Source organism: Corvus hawaiiensis, chromosome 23 (genome assembly GCF_020740725.1).
Source record: "Corvus hawaiiensis isolate bCorHaw1 chromosome 23, bCorHaw1.pri.cur, whole genome shotgun sequence".
Taxonomy (NCBI): Eukaryota; Metazoa; Chordata; class Aves; order Passeriformes; family Corvidae; genus Corvus; species Corvus hawaiiensis.
The window spans coordinates 5,551,468-5,573,216 of record NC_063235.1 but is presented as its reverse complement, the minus strand read 5'-3'; the positions used below and the strand labels follow the sequence as shown (position 1 = coordinate 5,573,216).

At 58.9% G+C, this 21,749-nt stretch overlaps 1 protein-coding gene across 2 annotated transcripts; it reads left to right on the top strand.

Moving 5' to 3' along the window:
* The first annotated feature begins 1,714 nt into the window (after positions 1–1,714).
* COL9A2 (collagen type IX alpha 2 chain) lies at positions 1,715–21,249 on the top strand. 2 transcript variants are annotated; one of them, XM_048326980.1, is made up of 32 exons: positions 1,715–2,303; positions 4,731–4,805; positions 6,874–6,909; positions 7,001–7,063; positions 8,365–8,418; positions 9,269–9,304; positions 9,457–9,480; positions 9,626–9,679; positions 10,189–10,242; positions 10,404–10,451; positions 10,592–10,648; positions 12,159–12,212; positions 12,504–12,557; positions 13,136–13,189; positions 13,974–14,027; positions 14,106–14,159; positions 14,630–14,683; positions 14,859–14,912; positions 15,101–15,154; positions 15,339–15,383; positions 15,475–15,528; positions 15,811–15,864; positions 15,946–15,999; positions 16,873–16,944; positions 17,026–17,061; positions 17,241–17,285; positions 17,434–17,466; positions 18,538–18,684; positions 19,257–19,311; positions 19,423–19,611; positions 19,755–19,832; positions 20,712–21,249. In XM_048326980.1, exons 1-32 carry the CDS (start codon positions 1,812–1,814, stop codon positions 20,915–20,917), a joined length of 2,493 nt encoding a protein of 830 aa, XP_048182937.1. In that variant the 5' UTR covers positions 1,715–1,811; the 3' UTR covers positions 20,918–21,249. The 2 variants fall into 2 exon arrangements, with proteins under 2 accessions (XP_048182937.1, XP_048182938.1); XM_048326981.1 differs by lacking the exons at positions 19,755–19,832; positions 20,712–21,249 and having other exon boundaries at positions 19,428–19,610.
* The last annotated feature ends 500 nt before the right edge of the window (positions 21,250–21,749 follow it).

Genomic DNA, 21,749 nt, shown 5'->3' with positions numbered 1-21,749 from the left:
GGGGAATCGGGGGGACAATGGGGGGAATCGGGGGGATAATGGGGGGACAGCGGGGGGATAATGGGGGGACAGCGGGGGGATAATGGGGGGAATCGGGGGGATAATGGGGGGACAGCGGGGGGATAATGGGGGGAATCGGGGGGATAATGGGGGGACAGCGGGGGGATAATGGGGGGAATCGGGGGGATAATGGGGGGACAGCGGGGGGATAATGGGGGGACAGCGGGGGGATAATGGGGGGAATCGGGGGGATAATGGGGGGACAGCGGGGGGATAATGGGGGGAATCGGGGGGATAATGGGGGGACAGCGGGGGGATAATGGGGGGAATCGGGGGGACAATGGGGGGACAGGCAGGGGATGGGGGACACAGGGATGCGGAGGTGATGGCCGGGGGCTCCGGGGTGCCAGGGGTGCTGGCTGGGAGGTTTGGGGGGCTCAGGGGTGCTGGGTGGGGGATCTTGGGGGGCCCTGGGGTGCTGGGATGCTGGGTGGAGGTCCAGGGATGTGGGATGGAGGGTTTTGGGGGGCTCCGGGATGCTGGATAAGGGGTTGGGGAGGACTCAGGGGTACAGGGGTGCTGGGTGGGGAGGTTTGGGAGGCTCAGGGATGCTGGTTGGGGCGTTTTGAGGATCTCAGGGGTGCTGGGTGGGGGTTTGGGGTGCTGTCTCTGGGCTGGAGGGGGAGCTGGCGGTGCAGGGGGCTGGTGGCCGTGCTGAGGAGAGGATTTCAGGAGCGGCAGTACCCGAAAAAACTGCGATAAAAGGAGCAACGGCATCGCCAGGAGACAGAAATCTGTCACCGGAGTACTGTGGGAACCAGAAAAAGCCGGGATTACATAATCCTGCCCAAAGTGCCACTCGTGTCCCAGAAGGGCTGGCACACACCTGCCCGGGGCACGGGCAGGAGCATCCCAGCAGCCCCAAAAGGAGATGCTCCCAAAACATCCCGGATCCTTTTTTTGTCTCCAACCCCCGCGTTTTGGTGCAATTCCTTCCCTACCAGGCTGGGACATGGAGGGAACAATCCAGGAGAGATCCCAGCCCAGAGCGGGGCCATCCCCAGTCCCAACTGGTCCGTACTGGGATGGCCCCGTGCGCACCGGGGAGGGTGCCCAGCCCTGCCCCGAAGCCCCGAGCCCCCGCAAACGCGGTGAATCAGCGGCGCATTGGGGAGCCTTGGAGCTCTCAGGAGGAGGAGGAGGAGGAGAAAATCGCCGGGATGAATCATCCCGAGTTCCCTGGGAATGGGAATGGGAATGGGGGTGTGAGCGGGACATCCACCCGCCCCCATGGGAACTGCCCCTGTGACCCCGGGCACAGCCCCGCTTCCCTCCCAGTGCCACTCTGGGGACACGGGGACATCCCCGAGGGGCCGCGCGGGGGTCACAGGGCAGGAATTGGGGCAGGAATCCCCCGGGAGTTTCCCAGGGGTGGCAGGAACTGGTTCCCAGTGCCAGCCCCACCACAGGGTGTGGGGGAACCGCGGCCGCAACACCCGGTGGCACTGGGATGGCACCGTGATGGGGGCACCGTGATGGGGGCACCGCGGGGACATCCTGGGACATCCTGGCTGGGCTGTCCCCGCCCCGAGCTCACCCCTGTCCTGTCCCACCCCTCGTCTGTGCCAAACCCTGTCCCAGTTGTGCCAATCCCTGTCCCAGTTGTGCCAAACCCTGTCCCCATCGTGCCAAAATCTGTCCCCATCGTGCCAAATCCTGTCCCCATCGTGTCAAATCCTGTCCCCGTTTTGTCAAACCCTGTCCCAATCGTGCCAAAATCTATCCCAATCGTGCCAAATCCTGTCCAAATCATGCCAAATCCTGTCCCAATCATGCCAAACCCTGTCCCCATCGTGCCAAACCCTGTCCCAATTGTGCCAAACCCTGTCCTAATTGTGCCAAATCCTGTCCCCATCGTGCCAAACCCGTTCCCCATCGTGCCAAATCCTGTCCGAATCATGCCAAAACCTATCCCAATCGTGCCAAATCCTGTCCCAATCATGCCAAATCTTGTCCCCATCGTGCAAAATTCTGGCTCCATCCAGCCCCAAACAGCCACAGGCTCACCTGAGGGGGGCGGGGCCCTGCCCTCATCCCTCTGCTCCATATTAATGAGCCCCTTCCTCCTCCTTCTTCTCCTCCTCCTCCTCCCTCTCCTCCTCCTCCTCCTTCCCCTTCCCCGGCCCTCCCGGTGTCCCCGCGGGTCCCGCTCGGTGCCAGCCGCGCTCGCCATGGCCCGTGTCACCCTCGTGTCGCAGCTCTGGCTCCTGCTCCAAGCCTCCTGCCTCTGCCTGGCTCAGCTCGTAAGTCCCGTGCTCGATCCCGCTCCGCTCCGGGCTGGAATGGGGATGGAGAAGGGATGGAGAAGGGATGGAGAAGGGATGGGGAAGGGACATTCCCCATCTCCGCTCCCTCGCGGTGCTGAGCACTTTCGGATTATTCCCTTGCTTTTCCCAGGAATGCCCCCCTGGGAGGGTGGGAACAGCCGGGAGCCACAGCCCCGACCCGCCGGGGACTTCTCCGGGCGGGAAGTGGGGACTTGGGAATTGGGGAATTGTTGGCTAAACAAGTTGAGTTTGATTTCCCCTCTGGAGTAGCAGTGGAGGGTCTTTCCCCCTGGATTTTCTGGGAAATTGGCTTCTGCTTTCCTGGGATGTGCTGTGGATCCGGACTGAGGGGGGCCGAGCAGGGCTGGGGGGGCTCTGACCCGCCCGGGGTTGTCCCAAGGCTCCGTGGGGGCTGTCCAGGGGTCTCCGTGGACTCCCCACACTCACCCGGGGGCAGGAAAAAATGGATCTGGAAAAAGGGGAGCTGAGTCCTGGAGAGGGGCAGGCAGTGCGATCCCACCTGGAAAAACTCTCCTTGCCTTGCAACTGCAAAAAAAAAAAAAAAAAATCAGATTTTAGAGATTTTTGGGAAGTTTTTCCATGTGGCTCCTGAGCTGCCGGTTGGGAACTGGGGGGCAGCTCCTTCCTAAACCCCCCCGGGGTCCCCGTGGGGGCAGGGGCTGCGGCTGGCCAGGGGAGCGGAGCGAGGGGGATGTGGGAATTTCGGGAACAAGGAACCCTTTGGAATTCGTTCCTTGGGCAGGACAAAGGTGCCATTCAGGGGTGATCCCAGGGATGGGGACTCGCTCCCTCCCTGGCTCAGGGGTTGATCCAAGGTGGAGCCGGGGCTCTCCTGTTGTGTGCGTGAACCAGCAGCACCTCTCATCCCTACGGATTTATATTGATCCCTAAATATTTATTTAAAATAATTAAATTTAAGAAATTTAATTTATAATTACTATTATAATAAATGACAAATAAATAAATCCAATGAATCCGATAAAATTCATAAATAATAAATCATTTAAAAATAAATTTATTTTAAAAACCACACATTTTTATTCCTTTTAAATAAATTTATTTTTAAACAAATCTCTTAAAAAAAAGATTTTAAAGAAATAATATTTAAAATAAACCAGCCCGGGAGGCTGGAGGAGCCACAGGAATGGGGCCCAGCCACCGTCTGGTTCCCATTTCCAGGAACACCGGGGGTTCATTCTCCAGGACTGGAATCTCTCCCCCCAAACTCTCTGTAGGATAACAGAGGGTTCTTTGCCGACTCCTGTGCAAACCTCAAAGCCAGGGCTGGGCTCCGGGAGCTTCCCTGAATGGAGCTTTTGTCCGGAGCCCGGGAGCGGAGCCAGCCCGGCCCAAGGAGAGCTCACACAGAGGGGCTGGGGGTCCCCACCTCATCCCGGGCCTTCAGGCACCGAAATCCTGCCAGTGCTCCCAAAAATCCCACTTGCAGCTTAGAGGGGCCTTTGGAAGCGCTGCTGTCACCCCATGGACACCCTGATCTGTCGGGGCAGGAGCTCTGGGAGTGCCAGGGAAGAGGGGGACAGAGGTGGGGTAGAAATGCTTGGAGATCCTGCTCCATCCAGGCAGGAAACCCAGGGAAAGAGGGAGCAGAGATGGGGTAAAAATGCTGACATCCCATGGAGATCTCACTCCATTGGGGCAGGAGATCCTTGGACACCAGGAAAAGAGGAAAGAGGGGTAAAAGCTCTGGAATCCCATAAAGACCCCACTCCATTGGGGCAGGAGATCCTTGGACACCAGGGAAAGAGGAAAGAGGGGTAAAAGCTCTGGAATCCCATAAAGACCCCACTCCATTGGGGCAGGAGATCCTCGGACACCAGGGAAAGAGGGAGCAGAGAAGGGGTAAAAATTCCATCCCATGGGTATCCCGCTTTGTTGGGGCAGGAGCCCTGGAAGTGTCATGGAAACAGGGAGCAGAGATGGGGTAAAAATTCCATCCCATGGAGACCCTGCTCTGTTGGGGGCAGGAGCCCTGGAAGTGCCAGGGAAAGAGGGAGCAGAGATGAGAAAGAAATTCTGCCATCCCATGGAGATCCCACTCCACTGGGGCAGGAGATCTTGGGACACCAGGGAAAGAGGAAAGAGGGGTGAAAACGCTGCCATCACCCCCTGGAGGCCCCACCCTATGGACACCAGGGCAAGAGAGGGGAGAAATGGGATAGAAACTGGGCAGGAAATGAGGAGCTGGTGGTCTCAGTGTGGGGAAATGTCCTGGATTTCCCCATCCATCCATGGGAGGGGCAGAGCTCTGACCCCTCGAGGTGTTCCCCATCCCAGCTCCCTGTGGGATTCCCAGCAGCTCCCTGTGCCCCCCACACATCTCGGGGCCCTTCCTGACGTGGATCCCATCCCTTTTTCCCATAGCGAGGGCCACCAGGAGAGCCTGGCCCGCGAGGGCCCCCCGGTCCCCCAGGAGTGCCAGGAGCCGATGGCATCGATGTGAGTGCCTGGGAAGCTGGGAGGGAGGGAGGGAGGGGACACGGGGCACAAAAGGGACATTGTGGGTGGCACAGAGGGCCGGGGGTGCCGCTCTGTGCTGTTCCCACTCTTGATTTAGGGCCGACGGAGCATCCCCTGCTCTGCTGGTGGCAGCAAAGGTGGCACAGATGCTGCACCCCATTATCCAGCTCCATCCACAGCTTGGGAATTGGGGCCTGGATTGGTTTTTGGGGAATGCAGGACAAGGAAGTTGGAGGATGCTCGGAGGGGTTGGGGAAGGGACCACCCCAGAGGTGCCCAGTGAAGGGGGGAGCTGGGAGGGGGACACTGGGGACCAGGACATCCCAGTGGGGTTCCCGCAGAGGGATGTGGTGGGGGATTGTGGCTCTGGATCCTCCCTGGGCTGGGGAATGGGGGCCCGAACAGAGGGGAGCCCTGTGAGGCGGCAGAAAGTGCCCCTTCTCCAGGATGTGGTGTTATTTTAGGGTTATTTATACCCAGCACAGCCGCAGTGCTTTGGAAACCCCAGCACAACCCCCCCCAACCCCAGCACAGCCCTCACAAAATCCCAGTAAAACCCTCACAAAAGCCCCCCTCAGAAACCCCAGCAAACCCCCACAAAACCCAGTAAAACCCCCCCCAAACCCCAGCCCAGCCCTCACAAAATCCCCCTCACAAACCCCAGCACAGCCCTCACAAAATCCTGCCTCACAAAACCCCAGTCAAACCCTCACAAAACCCCAGTAAAACCCTCACAAAACCCCCCAAAACCCCAGCACAGCCCTCACAAAACCCTGCCTCACAAAACCCAAGTAAAACCCTCAAAAAAACCCAGTAAAACCCTCACAAAACCCCCCAAACCCCAGCACAGCCCTCACAAAACCCCAGCACAACCTTCACCGATTCCCCCTCAGAAACCCCCAGCACAACCCCCCAAATCTCAGTCAAACCCTCACAAATCCCATCACAACCCTCGCAAAACCCTCACAAACTCGAGTAAAACCCTCAAAACCTCTCCAAAACCCCAGCACAGCCCTCACAAAACCCCAGCACAACCCCACAAATCCCAGCACAAACCCCCGCAAAACCCCAGCACAACCCCAAAAAATCCCAGCACAACCCCACAAACCCCAGCACAGGCCTCACAAAACCCCAGTAAAACCCTCACATACCCCAGCACAACCCTCACAAAACCCTACCTCACAAAACCCCAGCACAGCCCTCACAAAACCCCAATAAACCCCCCACCAATCCCAGCACAACCCCAAAAAATCCTATCACAATCCCACAAACCCCAGCACAGCCCTCACAAAACCCCAATAAAACCCTCACATACCCCAGCCCAGCCCTCACAAAACCCCAGCACAACCCCAAAAAATCCCAGCACAACCCCACAAACCCCAGCACAGCCCTCACAAAACCCCAGTAAAACCCTCACATACCCCAGCACAGCCCTCACAAAACCCTACCTCACAAAACCCCAGTAAAACCCTCACAAAACCCCCCAAAACCCCAGCACAGCCCTCACAAAACCCCAATAAACCCCCCACCAATCCCAGCACAACCCCAAAAAATCCTATCACAATCCCACAAACCCCAGCACAGCCCTCACAAAACCCCAATAAAACCCTCACAAACCCCAGCACAGCCCTCACAAAACCCCAATAAAACCCTCACATACCCCAGCACAACCTTCACCGATTCCCCCTCACAAACCCCCAGCACAACCCCACCAATCCCAGCACAACCCCAAAAAATCCCGTCACAACCCCACAAACCCCAGCACAGCCCTCACAAAACCCCAATAAAACCCCTCACAAACCCCAGCACAGCCCTCACAAAACCCCAATAAAACCCTCACAAACCCCAGCCCTCACAAAACCCCAACCCACTCTTCCCAACACCGGCCCCACCCTGCCCTGCCTGTGGGATCCAGCACCTCCCTCCAGTCTGAGGAGTGGGACAGGGATCCCGATCCCCCAGAACGGGGACAGATCCTTTTCCCACCTTTCCATCTTTTCCACCTTTTCCACCTTTTCCATCTTTTCCACCTTTTCCCCTTTTCCAGGGTGACAAAGGCCCCGCCGGAGCCCCGGGCTCTCCGGTGAGTACCCATCCCTCCCTCAGCTTCCCGCTGCTCCCGCTGCTTCCAGAGGGGCTCATCCCAGCCTGATCCCACTTTTTCTCTTTCCCAGGGTATCAAGGGTGAGCCCGGAGCCCCCGGTCCGGATGGGCCCCCAGGGAAGCCGGGCATTGATGTGAGCACTGACCCCTGTCCCCCTGTGGTGTCCCTGCCTGTAGGGTCCCAGCGGGGTCACAGCAAACTCCTCCTGTCCCCGGTGTCTGCCCCACATAAAACGTGCCCAAATCCCTTTGTGACAGAGCTGAAAGCACCTTGGGAATCCCAAATGAGCTCGGGAAGAGCTTCTGCCACCCCTTCCCATCTTTGGGATCCCAAAAGAGCTCACGAGGAGCTTTTGCCACCCTTTCCCATCTTTGGGATCTCAGCAGAGCTTCTGCCACCCCCTCCCACCTTTGGAATCTCAAAAGAGCTCGGGAATTGCTTCTGCCACCCCCTTCCACCTTTGGAATCTCAAAAGAGCTCGGGAATTGCTTCTGCCACCCCCTTCCACCTTTGGAATCCCAGAACAGCTCAGGAAGAGCTTTTGCCACCCCTTCCCACCTTTGGAATTCCAAAAGAGCTTGGGAATTGCTTCTGCCACCGCTTCCCACCTCTGGAATCCCCAAAGAACTCAGACAGAGCTTCTGCCACCCCTCCCCACCTCTGGGAATTCCAGCAGAGCTTCTGCCACCCTTTCCCATGTCTGAAATCCCAAAAGAGCTCAGGAAGAGCTTCTGCCACCCCTTCCCACCTTTGGAATCTCAAAAGAGCTTGGGAATTGCTTCTGCTACCCCTTCCCACCTTTATAATCCCAAAAGAGCTCGGGAAGAGCTTCTGCCACCCCTTTCCACCTTTCGGACCCCGGAAGAGCTTCTGCTACCCCTTCCCACCTCTGAAATCCCAAAAGAGCTCGGGAAGAGCTTCTGCCACCGCTTTCCACCTTTCGGACCCCGGAAGAGCTTCTGCCACCCCTTCCCACTTCTGGAATTCCAGCAGAGCCCCTCCTGTTTCCTCCAGAACAAATCCAAAGCAATTCCGTGTCCCCACTGTCCTCACTTCCTGGGCACCCACACGGTGGCACCGGTGACTTCCCGCTGTCCCCTCCTTGGCACAGCCTGGCAGAGGTGGTGGCAGGAAGGGGACGGAGCTGCCACCTCCCCCTGTCCATCCCCAGGGCCCCTGGGTGGGGTCTTGGGGTGTGGGATGGGTGCCCGGCGAGCTTTGGGTGGGTTCCTGCCCCATCCCAGGGATAAAACCAGGATCAGGGATGTGTCCCTGCCAGGGCTGGAGGTGCCCGGGGGTGTGGGGACCCTGCAGGGCATCTCTGGGCCATGGAATTCCACCCTTGGGTCTTCCCGATGGACTCAACCCCAGCAGGAATTCCTGGCTGGAGAGCAGGAGCATCGGGAATAACCCCGCATGCCTCTTCCCGTGCAGGGCCTGACGGGAGCAAAAGGGGAGCCAGGACCCATCGGCAGGCCCGGAATCAAAGTGAGTGAGGAGCAGCTCCGGGCTCCCACATTCCCAATTTCCCACCTTCCCAGACTCCCACCTTCCCAGGCTCCCTCATTCCCAGGCTCCCACCTTTCCAGGCTCCCACCTTCCCAGGAATCCCACCTTCCCAGGCTCCCTCATTCCCAGGCTCCCACATTCCCAATTTCCCACCTTCCCAGGCTCCCTCATTCCCAGGCTCCCACATTCCCAGGAATCCCTCATTCCCAGGCTCCCTCATTCCCAGGCTCCCACATTCCCAGGAATCCCACCTTCCCAGGCTCCCTCATTCCCAGGCTCCCACCTTTCCAGGCTCCCACATTCCCAGGAATCCCACCTTCCCACGCTCCCTCATTCCCAGGCTCCCACCTTTCCAGGCTCCCACCTTCCCAGGAATCCCACCTTCCCAGGCTCCCTCATTCCCAGGCTCCCACATTCCCAATTTCCCACCTTCCCAGGCTCCCACCTTCCCAGGCTCCCACCTTTCCAGGCTTCCACCTTCCCAGGAATCCCACATTCCCAGGCTCCCTCATTGCCAAGCTCCCACCTTTCCAGGCTCCCACATTCCCAATTTCCCACCTTTCCAGGCTCCCACATTCCCAAGCTCCCACCTTTCCAGGCTCCCCCTTCCCCTCCCAGACCCAGCCTGGGACCATTCCCATCGCTCTGGGAGGGATCCATGGATGCAGGAATTGGCTGATGGAGTTTTTGGCCCTGAGGCTGCATCCAGGGAGGGGGAATTGGAGCAGCTGCCAGAGCAGATCCTCCTTTTCCAGCTCCTCCTTTTCCAGCTCCTCCTTTTCCAGCTCCTCCTTTTCCAGCTCCTGACTCTCCTCTTGTGTCCTGGCAGGGCCAGCCCGGACTCCCAGGGCCACCAGGGCTCCCTGTGAGTATCTGCTGCTCCCATGGCTGGGATGGCACCTCCCAAATCCCCCTGGATGCATCCTTGGTGGTGGGGTGGGAATCACCCTCCTTGGGGCAGGAATTCTGGGGGATTTCAGGAATTTGGATCAATTGTAGTTTTTTTTTTTGTTGCAGGGTCCTTCCCTGCCAGGACCCCCCGTAAGTGCCATACTGGGGGTGGGATGGGTGGCCTGGGATCCCGCTTGGAATTCTGCTGGAGGAGCTCAATCCTCAGCACCCCCACAGGGCAGGAATCAGGATGGGACCTCTCTCATTCCATGAATTTCTCTCCCTTCTCCCTAAGGGGCTTCCAGGCCAGGTTGGACTTCCTGGGGAGATTGGAGTGCTGGGACCCAAGGTGAGGAGTCAGGAGGGGACAGGGAAAACATCCCCTCCTTCCATCTGGATCTGCTTTGGAATTCCAAAAGAGCTTGGGAATTGCTTCTACCACTCCTTCCCACCCCTGGAATTCCAGCAGAGCTTCTGCCACCCCTTCCCACCTCTGGAATTCCTCTGCTTTTTGGGGCTCCCGGGATAATCAGGGATGATCCTGAAACATTGGAATGGAGGGGTTAATGGAAAACCTCCCCTCGTTCCACCAGGATCTGCTTCCAGGGCTCCTGGGATAATCAGGGATGGTCGTGACACGTGGGAATGGAGGGGACGTGGAAAAATCTCCCCTCGTTCCACCTGGATCTGCTTCCCTGCTCTTCAGGGCTTGTGGGATAATCCGGGATGATCCTGAAATGTGGGGATGGAGGGTGCCATCACCCCGGGGATGTCCCCATTCCTGCTGGGACATCCTGGCTCTCCAGGTCTCCACCTCCCCTCCCCATCCCAACTTTTCTTTTCCTTGTTCTTCCCTAGGGTGACCCCGGACCCGACGGCCCCAGGGGTCCCCCAGGCCCTCCAGGGAAACCCGTGAGTATTCCCAGCCACTTCCAGGAAGGGAGAAGCTTCCCCAGCCTCATCCCAGGGATTGGGGCCAGAATTCCAGCTCTGGCTCTCACTCCCACCCCATTCCTTGTAAACCCATCCTGATGTTAAATCATGGAATTCTGACGGGATCTCCTTCCCTGCAGGGGCTCCCGGGACACCTCCAAGGCCTGGAAGGCAGCGCTGATTTCCTGGTGAGAGCTGCCATGGCCTCGTCCCCGCTGGCACCAGGGTGTCCCCTGTGTCCCACGTGGAGCAGGAATTCCCTCCCTCCCTCTCTCCCAGGCTTTTCCAGGTCATTCCCAGCTCATCCTTGTCCTTCCTCTCCCCCCAGTGCCCGACCAGCTGCCCCCCAGGCCCCAAGGGCCCGCAGGGACTGCAGGGATTGAAGGTAAGGAAATCCCAGAGATGCCATGGGGGGTGGAAAACCGGGAATTGTCACCTCCAGGATGTGCTGGAGTGAAGGATCCTTCCCTGGGATCTCTGGAGCACTGGGAAATGGAGCCTTGGAGGAAAAGGTGCTGTGGGAAAGGTCCCTGTGGGCCCCCAGCCCCTACCTGGGGGTGGCACCCTGTGCCAAAGTCCCAACCCTGGCTGTGCCACCACCTTGGGATGTTCCCAGTGGGATTCTGAGCCCCACAATGTCCCCAGTGGGATTCTGAGTACCCCCAATGTCCCCAGTGGGATTCTGACCCCTCCCAATATTCCCAGTGGGATTCTGAGCCCCACAATGTTCCCAGTGGGATTCTGAGCCCCACAATGTTCCCAGTGGGATTCTGAGCCCTCCCAATGTCCCCAGTGGGATTCTGAGCTTCCCAATGTCCCCAGTGGGATTCTGACCCCTCCCAATGTTCCCAGTGGGATTCTGAGCTTCCCAATGTCCCCAGTGGGATTCTGACCCCTCCCAATGTTCCCAGTGGGATTCTGAGCCCCACAATGTTCCCAGTGGGATTCTGAGCCCTCCCAATGTTCCCAGTGGGATTCTGAGCCCCACAATGTCCCCAGTGGGATTCTGACCCCTCCCAATGTTCCCAGTGGGATTCTGAGCCCCCCAATATCCCCAGTGGGATTCTGACCCCTCCCAATGTTCCCAGTGGGATTCTGAGCCCTCCCAACGTTCCCAGTGGGATTCTGAGTACCCCCAATGTCCCCAGTGGGATTCTGAACTCTCCCAATGTTCCCAGTGGGATTCTGAGCCCCACAATGTCCCCAGTGGGATTCTGAGCCCTCCCAATGTCCCCAGTGGGATTCTGAGCCCCCCCAGTGTCCCCAGTGGGATTCTGAGCCCTCCCAATATTCCCAGTGGGATTCTGAGTACCCCCAGTGTTCCCAGTGGGATCCTGACCCCTCCCAATGTCCCCAGTGGGATTCCTAGCCCCACAATGTTCCCAGTGGGATTCTGAGCCCCACAACGTTCCCAGTGGGATTCTGAGCTTCCCAATGTTCCCAGTAGGATTCTGAGCCCTCCCAATGTCCCCAGTGGGATCCTGAGCTCCCCCAATGTCCCCAGTGGGATTCTGAGCTTCCCAATGTTCCCAGTGGGATTCTGAGCCCCCCCCAATGTCCCCAGTGGGATTCTGAGCCCCCCAATGTCCCCAGTGGGATTCTGAGCCCCCCAATATTCCCAGTGGGATTCTGAGTACCCCCAATGTCCTCAGTGGGATTCTGACCCCTCCCAATGTTCCCAGTGAGATTCTGACCCCTCTCAATGTCCCCACTGGGATCCTGAGCCCCCTCTCAATGTCTCCTGTAGGATTCTGACCCCTCCCATTGTCCCCACTGGGCACCCCAGGGTGGGATGGGGTGGCAGGGTGGCTCTGGAGGATGCGGCCACCGGGCTGGTGCCACCACCCCACAGCTTTTCCAGGGATTTTCCTCACAGATTTCCTCTCCCCCCTCAGGGACACAGAGGCCGCCCCGGCGCCCTCGGAGAGCCCGGCAAGCCGGGAGCACAGGTGAGTTTCCCAGCAGGATTCCAGTGGGATCCCAGCAGGATCCAGGTGGGGCTGTCCCTGTAGGGCTGGACCCAGGGAAGGAGTTTTGGGAAGGGAAAGGGAAAAAGAAGGAGGGAGGAAAGAGGAAAATGGGAAATGCGGGAAGCGGAGACCAGAGGAGACCAGGGTGGCCTTCCCATGGTGGCTCCCTGGGCAGTGCCACCTGTCCCCATCCCTGCCGGGTGCCAGGTGGTGTCCCCAGGGTGCTTTGTCCCTACACTGCCTCCAACATTCCCTGTTTTCCATTCCCAGGGCCCCAAGGGGGATGTTGGTGCCTCTGGAGAACAAGGAGTCCCAGGCCCTCCGGTAAATCCTTTATTCCTCTTTTTCCAACTGCTCCAGGATCTGGGGGTGGCCTCTTTGTCCTTGTCCCCACACCAGGGAGGTGACACCGGCGTGTCCCCGTTCCCAGCACTGGGAACTGAAGCAGAGCCTTCATCCCACCCCTCTCCCAGCCATGGATGCCACCACCTCTCCCTCTGGAGAGCTCCATGGGCACCTGCCTTGTTACTAGGGATAATTCCAGATAAATCCCTGCTGTCCCCTGAGTCCCCCTTGCTCCGGAGGGAATTAAAGCCGCTGGAATTCTTGGAGCACTTTGAAGATGGAAAGCAATTACCGGGCTGAGCCCTGCGAAGGGCACAACTGCTTTGAAGCTGAGAGCTCCGGCACCGGGAAGCGGCTCCAGCTTGGGCCCGCTGGAGTTATGGAACTGACAGCTGGAAAAGCACCTGGTGTGGGGCTCTGGAATTAGGAGGGGCTGGAATTCCTCATGGTTGGCAAAGCTGGTGGATTCCCAGCATCATTTTTGCTCTAATTGCTGCTTCCCCCTGTGCTCCCGGAGCTTTTTCCAGCTAATCCGGCTGTGCTTTCCTTCCCTGCAGGGACCTCAGGGCCTCAGGGGGTATCCCGGGATGGCAGGACCCAAGGGCGAGGCGGTGAGTGCCCGTGGCATCCCCTGACTCCGGGATCAGGGCTCCAGATCCCACGGAGATCATTCCCGGGAGCATCCCTCCCACGGGATCATTCCCAGGAGCATCCCACCCATGGGATCATTCCCGGGAGCATCCCACCCATGGATGGGATGGGATCATTCCCAGGATCATGCCACTCATGGGATCAATCCCAGGAGCATCCCACCCATGGGATCATTCCCAGGAGCATCCCACCCACGGGATCATTCCCAGAAGCATCCCACCCATGGATGGGATGGGATGGGATCATTCCCAGGATCATCCCACCCATGGGATCATTCCCAGGATCATCCCACTCATGGGATCAATCCCAGGAGCATCCCACCCATGGGATCATTCCCAGGATCATCCCACTCATGGGATCATTCCCAGGATCATCCCACCCATGGGATCATTCCCGGGAGCATCCCTCCCACAGGATCATTCCCAGGAGCATCCCACCCATGGGATCATTTCCGGGAGCATCCCTCCCACAGGATCATTCCCAGGAGCATCCCACCCACGGGATCATTCCCAGGATCATCCCACCCATGGATGGGATGGGATCATTCCCAGGATCATGCCACTCATGGGATCATTCCCGGGAGCATCCCACCCACGGGATCATTCCCGGGAGCATCCCACCCACGGGATCATTCCTGGGAGCATCCCACCCGTGCTGGGCCATCTCCAGGAGCAGGATACTCCCTCCTGCTGGTGAGGATGGATCGGGATGGGAGGGACTGACCTTTCCATGCTCTTTTCCCAGGGTCCTGCTGGCTACAAGGGCATGGCTGGGAGCATCGGAGCAGCCGGGCGGCCGGTGGGTGCCCTCCCCACCCCTGGGTGCTGTGGGATCCCACTTTTGCCTGCTCAATCCTTGTTTTCCTCTCTCCTCCAGGGCAGGGAAGGCCCCAAGGGACCACCTGGCGACCCTGGTGACAAGGGAGAGCTGGTAGGTGACCCCCCAGTGCCAGCATCCCCTTTTTCCCTGTTCAGGATTCTGAACCCCCCCCAATGTTCCCAATGGGATCCTGAATCCCCCCCAATGTTCCCAATGGGATCCTGAACCCCCCCCAATGTCCCCAATAGGATCCTGAGCCCTCCTGATGTCCCCAGTGGGATCCTGAACTCTCCCAATGTTCCCAGTGGGATCCTGAGTCCCCCCAATGTCCCCAATGGGATCCTGAGCCCTCCCAATGTCCCCAATGGGATCCTGAGCCCTCCCAATGTCCCCAATGGGATCCTGAGCCCTCCCAATGTTCCCAGTGGGATCCTGAGCCCTCCCGATGTCCCCAGTGGGATCCTGAGCTCCCCCAATGCCCAGTGCTGGCACCATTCCCACATGGAACGGGCATCTCCCCCCTGTCGCAGCTCTGTCCCCTGCACCAGCAGGACACTGACACTTGTCCCCTCCCGCTCTAGGGTGGCCGTGGCATCAGGGGACCCCAGGGTGACGTCGGCCCCAAGGGGGAGAACGTGAGTACAGCTGGTGGCACCTGTGCCCCCCCTTGTCCCCGGCTGTCCCCTCCCGTGTCCCTGCCCCCTCCAGCACAGGCCTGGAATGTTCCTTCCCCTTCCCACATTTTTTTGTCCCCACCACGTGCCTTTGAGTCCCTTTGAGGTGACACAAAGTGACTCTTCCCTCTCTCAGGGTCTCCCGGGCATCGATGGCAAGGATGGCACCCCAGGGATCCCAGGAGTGAAGGTGAGTGACAGCAGGTGCTGGCACAGGGAATGCCACCCGCTGCTCCCTGTGCCGGGAATAACGGGAATGGAGAATGGAATAACGTCCCTTGGCATGGCACCTCCTGGCCACGGGGTTAAGGGCACCGTCCCCCCTTGGGCCACCTGTGGGCACCCCATTCCTGGTGACATCCTCTCTGTCCCCTGCAGGGTGGCATGGGACAGGCTGGACGCCCGGGAACGCCGGGACACCGGGGACAAGCTGTGAGTGCAGGACCCCCACACCTGTCCCCTGAGTGGGGACACCGAGCTGTGCCCAGGGGTGACACCCTCTGCCCCAGGGGGGACACCGAGCTGTGCCCAGGGGTGACACCCTCTGCCCCAGGGCCAGCACCCTGAGGGGACACCGAGCTGTGCCCAAGGGTTGATCCCGGCTTTATTTCCTTAGGGCTTGCCGGGCCAGCCGGGCAGCAAAGGTGGCCCTGGTGACAAGGTTGGTGACACCTCTGAGCATCCATGCTGTCCCCTCCTTTGTCCCCTCCCTGTCCCCGCTGTCCCTGACCCGCCTCTCTCTCCGTTCTCAGGGTGAAGCGGGTCCTCGGGGCCACCCCGGTGTCACCGGTGCCCCAGGGCAGCTTGTGAGTACCTCGATGTCGCCGTGTCCTTCCCAGGGACAGCCTCGGGGTTGTTCTCTCCCTTTTCCCTTTTTCCCCCCCTGTTTCCTGCAAGCTAAAAGAGGAATTTTGCGCTTTATTCCCACTCTGCTCCTCCCGGGAATCCCCTGGGATTTGCTCCAGCCTCAATCCTTGGCCACCCCGCGGCGGTGACGAGGACAGGGCCACCCCTCCCTCGGGGGAGGGCGAGGAGCACTCGATGCCTGTGAATCCCATTTTCTCCGGGATTTTCTTTCCCGTTTTTAGGGCGAGCCCGGACCTCGGGGCGAGCAGGGCCCGCAGGGTGTCCCCGGGCTGAAGGTGAGCTGGGGACACCGCGGGGGTGTGGCCGTGCCAGGGTGGGGCTGGCACTGACCCCGCTCCTTCCCCGGCTGTCCGCAGGGCGACCGTGGCGAGCGTGGCCTCGTGGGGCCCCCCGGGGAGCAGGGCAGAGCGGTGAGTTGTCCCCAAAGCCGGTGAGCTGTCCCCAAAGCCGGGCTGGGACACGGGGGATGCTCCGAGTTGTCCCCAAAGCCGGGCTGGGACACTCAGAATGCTCTGAGTTGTCCCCGAAGCTGGGTTGGGACATGAGGGATGCTCCAAGTTGTCCCCAAAGCCGCATTGGGACACAGAGCATGCTCTGAGCTGTCCCCAAATCCAGGCTGGGACACTCAGAATGCTCCGAGCTGTCCCCAAATCCAGGCTGGGACACGGGGGATGCTCTGAGCTGTCCCCAAATCCAGGCTGGGACACTCAGAATGCTCCGAGCTGTCCCCAAATCCAGGCTGGGACACGGGGGATGCTCTGAGCTGTCCCCAAATCCAGGCTGGGACACAGGGGACACTCAGCCCCAGGCTGGGAGTGCCGAGCCCGGATCCTGGATCAGCGGGACACAGCCGGACCTCCCCCTTTGATCCCGGGGTCAATCCCGTGCCTGTCCCGCTGTTGGCCTGAGGGATTAGGGAATAGCTCCGGGATTAATGGGATCCCGCTGGGTTTGCAGCCCCAGGAATTTCCTCCCATGCTGGGGGAGCGGGAATGCTGCCCAGCCCCTCGCCGGAGCTTCCCTGCACTGGAAAAGCGTCCGGAAAATGATTTTTGCTGCTTTTCCCGGGGACAGGAATCCATCCCTGCAAGATCCCTGCTCTTGGCACGACTTCTCCAGAGTTTTGTGCCCTGTTCCCCCTCAGAGCTGGGATTTAGGGAAGGTTGGGATGTTGGGATCAGCCAGAGGATGGGGGAGCTGCCCGTGGACTGCAGTTCCCTGATGGGAAAAGGTCTTTCCATTGCCTCTTCTCACTCGTTTTCCCATATTCCTTGGATTTCCAGGGGCCAAAGGGCGAGCAGGGCCCAGCAGGGATCCCAGGACCTCAAGGTTTGCCAGGAGTCAAAGGAGACAAGGTGACAGCTCAGGGGACAGCGAGGTGGCAGCCCGGGGACGCTGCTCTGAGCTGGGCTCATCCCACTTTTCCCTTTTCCCAGGGATCCCCAGGGAAAACCGGCCCCAAAGGCAGCATTGTGAGTACACCCCAGGCTGTGGCAGGGGTTTAACAGAGCCGGGTTTAACAGAGCTGGGTTTTACAGCGCCTCCAGGCTCCTTTTCCATGAACTCCCCGCACATCCCAGAGGGTTTCTGGAGCTGCTGAGGGTGGGAGTGACTTTGGGAATGTTCCCATCTCTCCTTCCTTTTCCTTTAGGGAGATCCCGGTGTCCACGGCCTGGCAGGGCTCAAGGGAGAGAAGGTGGGTGCTTCCAGAGGATTTCTGGGAATGCCAGGGATCCCTGCTCATGCTGGGGTCTCTTGCCTGGCATTGTCCACGTGGCTCCTCCAGCTGCATCCTGAAATTCCTGCTGTGTCCTCACTGCTTTTCCCGTGTCCTCTGTTCCCAGGGGGAATCAGGAGAGCCGGGACCCAAGGGACAGGTGAGCGAGGGGGGATTTGGGACTGAGGTGTCCCCACACCTTGGGGGATCCTCATCCGGAGTGGATCCTCCTGGATCCATGGAGATAGTGGGTGCTGAGGGAATGTTTTCCCTGGGAATGGGGGCCAGTGACCACAATCAGCCCTGGATTCAGGCTCAGCCCCAATTTTTGAGATCCAGTGCTGGATTCAGGCTCAGCCCCAATTTTTGAGATCCAGTGCTGGATTCAGGCTCAGCCCCAATTTTTGGGATCTGGCTCTGGATTCAGGCTCAGCCCCAATTTTTGGGATCCAGCCCTCGATTTAGTCCTAGTTCCATTTGGGATCCAGCCCTGGATTCAGGCTCAGCCCCTTTTAGGATCCAGCCCCAGATTCAGCCCCAGCCTCAATTTTTGGGATCCAGCCCTGGATTCAGGCTCAGCCTCAGTTTTTGGGATCCAGCCCCATAATCAGCCCCAGACCCCTTTGGGATTCAGCCCTGGATTCAGGCTCAGCCCCAATTTTTGGGATCTGGCTCTGGATTCAGGCTCAGCCCCAATTTTTGGGATCCAGCCCTCGATTTAGTCCTAGTTCCATTTGGGATCCAGCCCTGGATTCAGGCTCAGCCCCTTTTAGGATCCAGCCCCAGATTCAGCCCCAGCCCCAATTTTTGGGATCCAGCCCTGGATTCAGGCTCAGCCTCAGTTTTTGGGATCCAGCCCCATAATCAGCCCCAGCCCCCTTTGGGATCCAGCCCCATAATCAGCCCCAGACCCCTTTGGGATTCAGCCCTGGATTCAGGCTCAGTCCCAATTTTTGGGATCCAGCCCTGGATTCAGCCCCAGCCCCAATTTTTGGGATCCAGCCCTGGATTTAGTCCTAGTTCCATTTGGGATCCAGCCCTGGATTTAGTCCTAGTTCCATTTGGGATCCAGCCCTGGATTCAGGCTCAGCCCCAATTTTTGGGATCCAGCCCTGGATTCAGCCCCAGCCCCCTTTGGGATCCAGCCCTGCCTGTGGTGTTGCTCCCGGGATTTTTGGGGCTCTCGGGGCGCAGTCCCCGTGCTCAGGGCTCCTCTCCATCCCTTTTCCAGCAAGGCATCCAGGGAGACCTCGGCTTTCCCGGCCCCTCGGGGGACGCAGGAGCCCCGGGAATTCGGGGCTATCCCGGCCCCCCCGGCCCTCGGGGGCTGGTGGGGGAGCGCGGAGTGCCGGGAATGCCGGGCCCTCGGGGCACAGCCGTGAGTATCCCGATCCCAAATCCCTCCTCACCCTCCCTGAGCCCTCAGCTGCTCCAGCTCTGCGGGAATTGCCTCTCCTTCCCAGCCAATTCCTCTGGGAACGAGTTGGGAGTGGTGCCTCTGGGATCCCGCCTTCCTGGGGAGGAATTCTGTGTTTCCCACTGTTTATGGAATCCATAAACCAGGGATTTTCGGTCTGCCTGGGCTCGGGATTTTTTCCCCGAAAACCTCATTTTAGACTCAGGGATTTTCTGCCTGCTTGGGCTTGGGATTTTTCCCTAAAAACCTGATTTTTAGGATTTTTGGCCTGCCTGGGCTCGGGGTTTTTCCCTAAAAACCTAATTTTTGGGATTTTCAGCCTGCCTGGGCTCGGGATTTTTCCCTAAAAACCTCCTTTTACACTCAAACGGGATGCACGGAGTGAGCTGAGCACGGATCACTCGCACTGGGACAGAACGGGAAAGAGCAGGGTGGGATGCAGGGAGGGCATTGGGATTGGGATTTGCCTTGGGAATGGCTCTGGGGGCACACAAAAGGAGCCAAATTCCCTTCCTGGCGTGTCCCTCCGGCAGGGCCGGGACGCCGGGGACCAGCACATCGTGGACGTGGTCCTGAAGATGCTGCAAGGTGAGGGCTGAGCGGGGCGGGGGGCAGCCCCCACGCATCCCGCAGATCCCAGAGATCCCGCAGATCCCAGAGATCCCGCAGATCCCAGCCTGGCCCCTCTGTGCCCCACAGAGCAGCTGGCAGAGGTGGCCGTGAGTGCCAAGAGAGCCGCCCTGGGTGGGGTCGGGGCCATGGGACCCCCCGGCCCCCCCGGGCCCCCAGGACCCCCCGGTGAGCAGGGTCCCCACGGCCCCATGGGACCCCGAGGCGTCCCCGGAATCCTGGGAGCTGCCGGGCAGATCGGGAATGTCGGACCCAAAGGTGGGTGCCGCTGGGATGGTGCCAGGGAAAACCCTCGTGGGGGGTGGCACTGCCACGCTCGGCCCCGTCCCCGAGCGGGGCAGCTGCCTCTGCTCCCATCCGGGGTTTCCATGGATTCCTTCCCGTCTTTTTGGTTCCCACAGGGAAGAGAGGGGAGAAGGGCGAGAGGGGGGACATCGGCCGTGGCCACCCGGGAATGCCGGGGCCTCCAGGGATCCCAGGTGAGAGCCCGTGTCCCCAGCCCTGACACGGCCACGTGGCCTTTGTCAGCAGTGGCTGGGGACCTTCTGGTGCATCCCACAAAACCTGCCTGGATTCATCCCATAAAAGCTGCCCAGGATCCTCCCACAAAACCTGCCCAGGGCTCATCCCACAAAATCTGCCCAGGTTCTTCCAGGAAATCTTCCCAGCTTCATCCCACAAAATCTGCACAGTTCTTCCCGCAAAACCTGCCCAGGTTCTTCCTGGAAATCTTCCCAGGTTCATCCCACAAAACCTTCTCAGGTTCATCCCACAAACCTGCACAGGTTCATCCTGCAAATCTGTTGAGATTCATCCCACAAAAACTGCCCAGGATCCTCTCACAAAACCTGCCCAGGTTCTTCCTGGAAATCTTCCCAGGTTCATCCCACAAATCTGCCCAGCTTCATCCTGCAAATTTTCCCAGATTCATCCTACAAAACTCGCCCAGTCTCATCCCACAAACCTGCCCAGGATCCTCCCACAAAACCCATCCAGGTTGATCCCACAAAACCTGCCCAGGCTTATCCCATAAAAACAGCACAAACTTATCCCATAAAACCTGCCTGGGTTCATCCCATAAAACCTTCCCAGGTCCTGTAAATTCCCATCCTGTAAATTTTCCCAGATTCATCCCACAAAACCTTCCCAGTTCCATCCCACAAAACCCTCCCAGCTTCATCCCACCCGGATCATCCTTCCCTTCCTCCTTCCTTCCTTGCTGCCACCCCTTTCCCACCCTCTGGAATGGCTCCCTCACCCCACACCCCCCTCCCCAGCAGCATTCCCAGCTCCCAATCCCTATTTCCCGATGCTCAAGCGCCACATTCCTCTCTCTGAGCATCCCATTCCCATTCCAGGTCTCCCGGGCATTCCTGGCCACGCTCTGGATGGCAAAGCGGGCGAGCGGGGCCTGCCGGGCTCCCCGGGCGAGGCTGGAAAGCCGGGATTGCCGGGCCCCGCGGGATTCCCGGGATTCTGCGAGCCGGCCGCGTGCCTGGGAGCCTCGGCCTACGCGGCCGCGCGCCTCACGGAGCCGGGATCCGTCAAGGGCCCCCTGTACTGAGGAATTCCCGCGGGAAATCCATTCCCAAAGCGACCCCGACACCGCAATTCCATGGCGAGCGACTTCCACGCTTGCCCAGTTCTTGGGAATGCTGGGATGAGGAAAACACAGCCCCGGGAAGTTCATTTTGGGCACACGTTGGGAATGAAGGGCGGCTTCAAATCCTGGTTCCGTCCACGGGGTTCCAACCCTGCTCCTCGTGGTCTTTCCCAAAAAAATTCGTTGGAATTAATTTTATAAAGCCCTCTCCCTGTTGGAAGCAGCTCACGGAAATTCCCTTTTTTATCCTTCCCTTTTTTCCCCTTCCTTTTTTTATCCTTCCCTTTTTTACCCTTCCCTTTTTTCCCCTTCCCTTTTTTCCCCTTCCCTTTTTTTCCCTTCCCTTTTTTTCCCTTCCCTTTTTTTCCCTTCCCTTTTTTCCCCTTCCCTTTTTTACCCTTCCCTTTTTTACCCTTCCCTTTTTTACCCTTCCCTTTTTTTCCCTTCCCTTTTTTATCCTTCCTTTTTTTTTCCCTTCCCTTTTTTCCCCTTCCCTTTTTATCCTTCCCTTTTTTCCCCTTCCCTTTTTTTCCCTTCCCTTTTTTCCCCTTCTCTTTTTTATCCTTCCCCTTTTTTTCCCTTCCCTTTTTTACCCTTCCCTTTTTTACCCTTTCTTTTTCCAGTTTGGATGAGGGAATTTTTTTGGACGAGGGAATTTTTACAACCCTCTCCCCCCCCCCCCCCCCCCCCCCCGCCCCCGCAAATCAAGGTTTGATTGTTGAAGAGAATTCCCAGCTCCACCTTGGTCGCTCCCAGAGCTGTAAATCTTTGTAAAATAGGGATAAAACCAGGA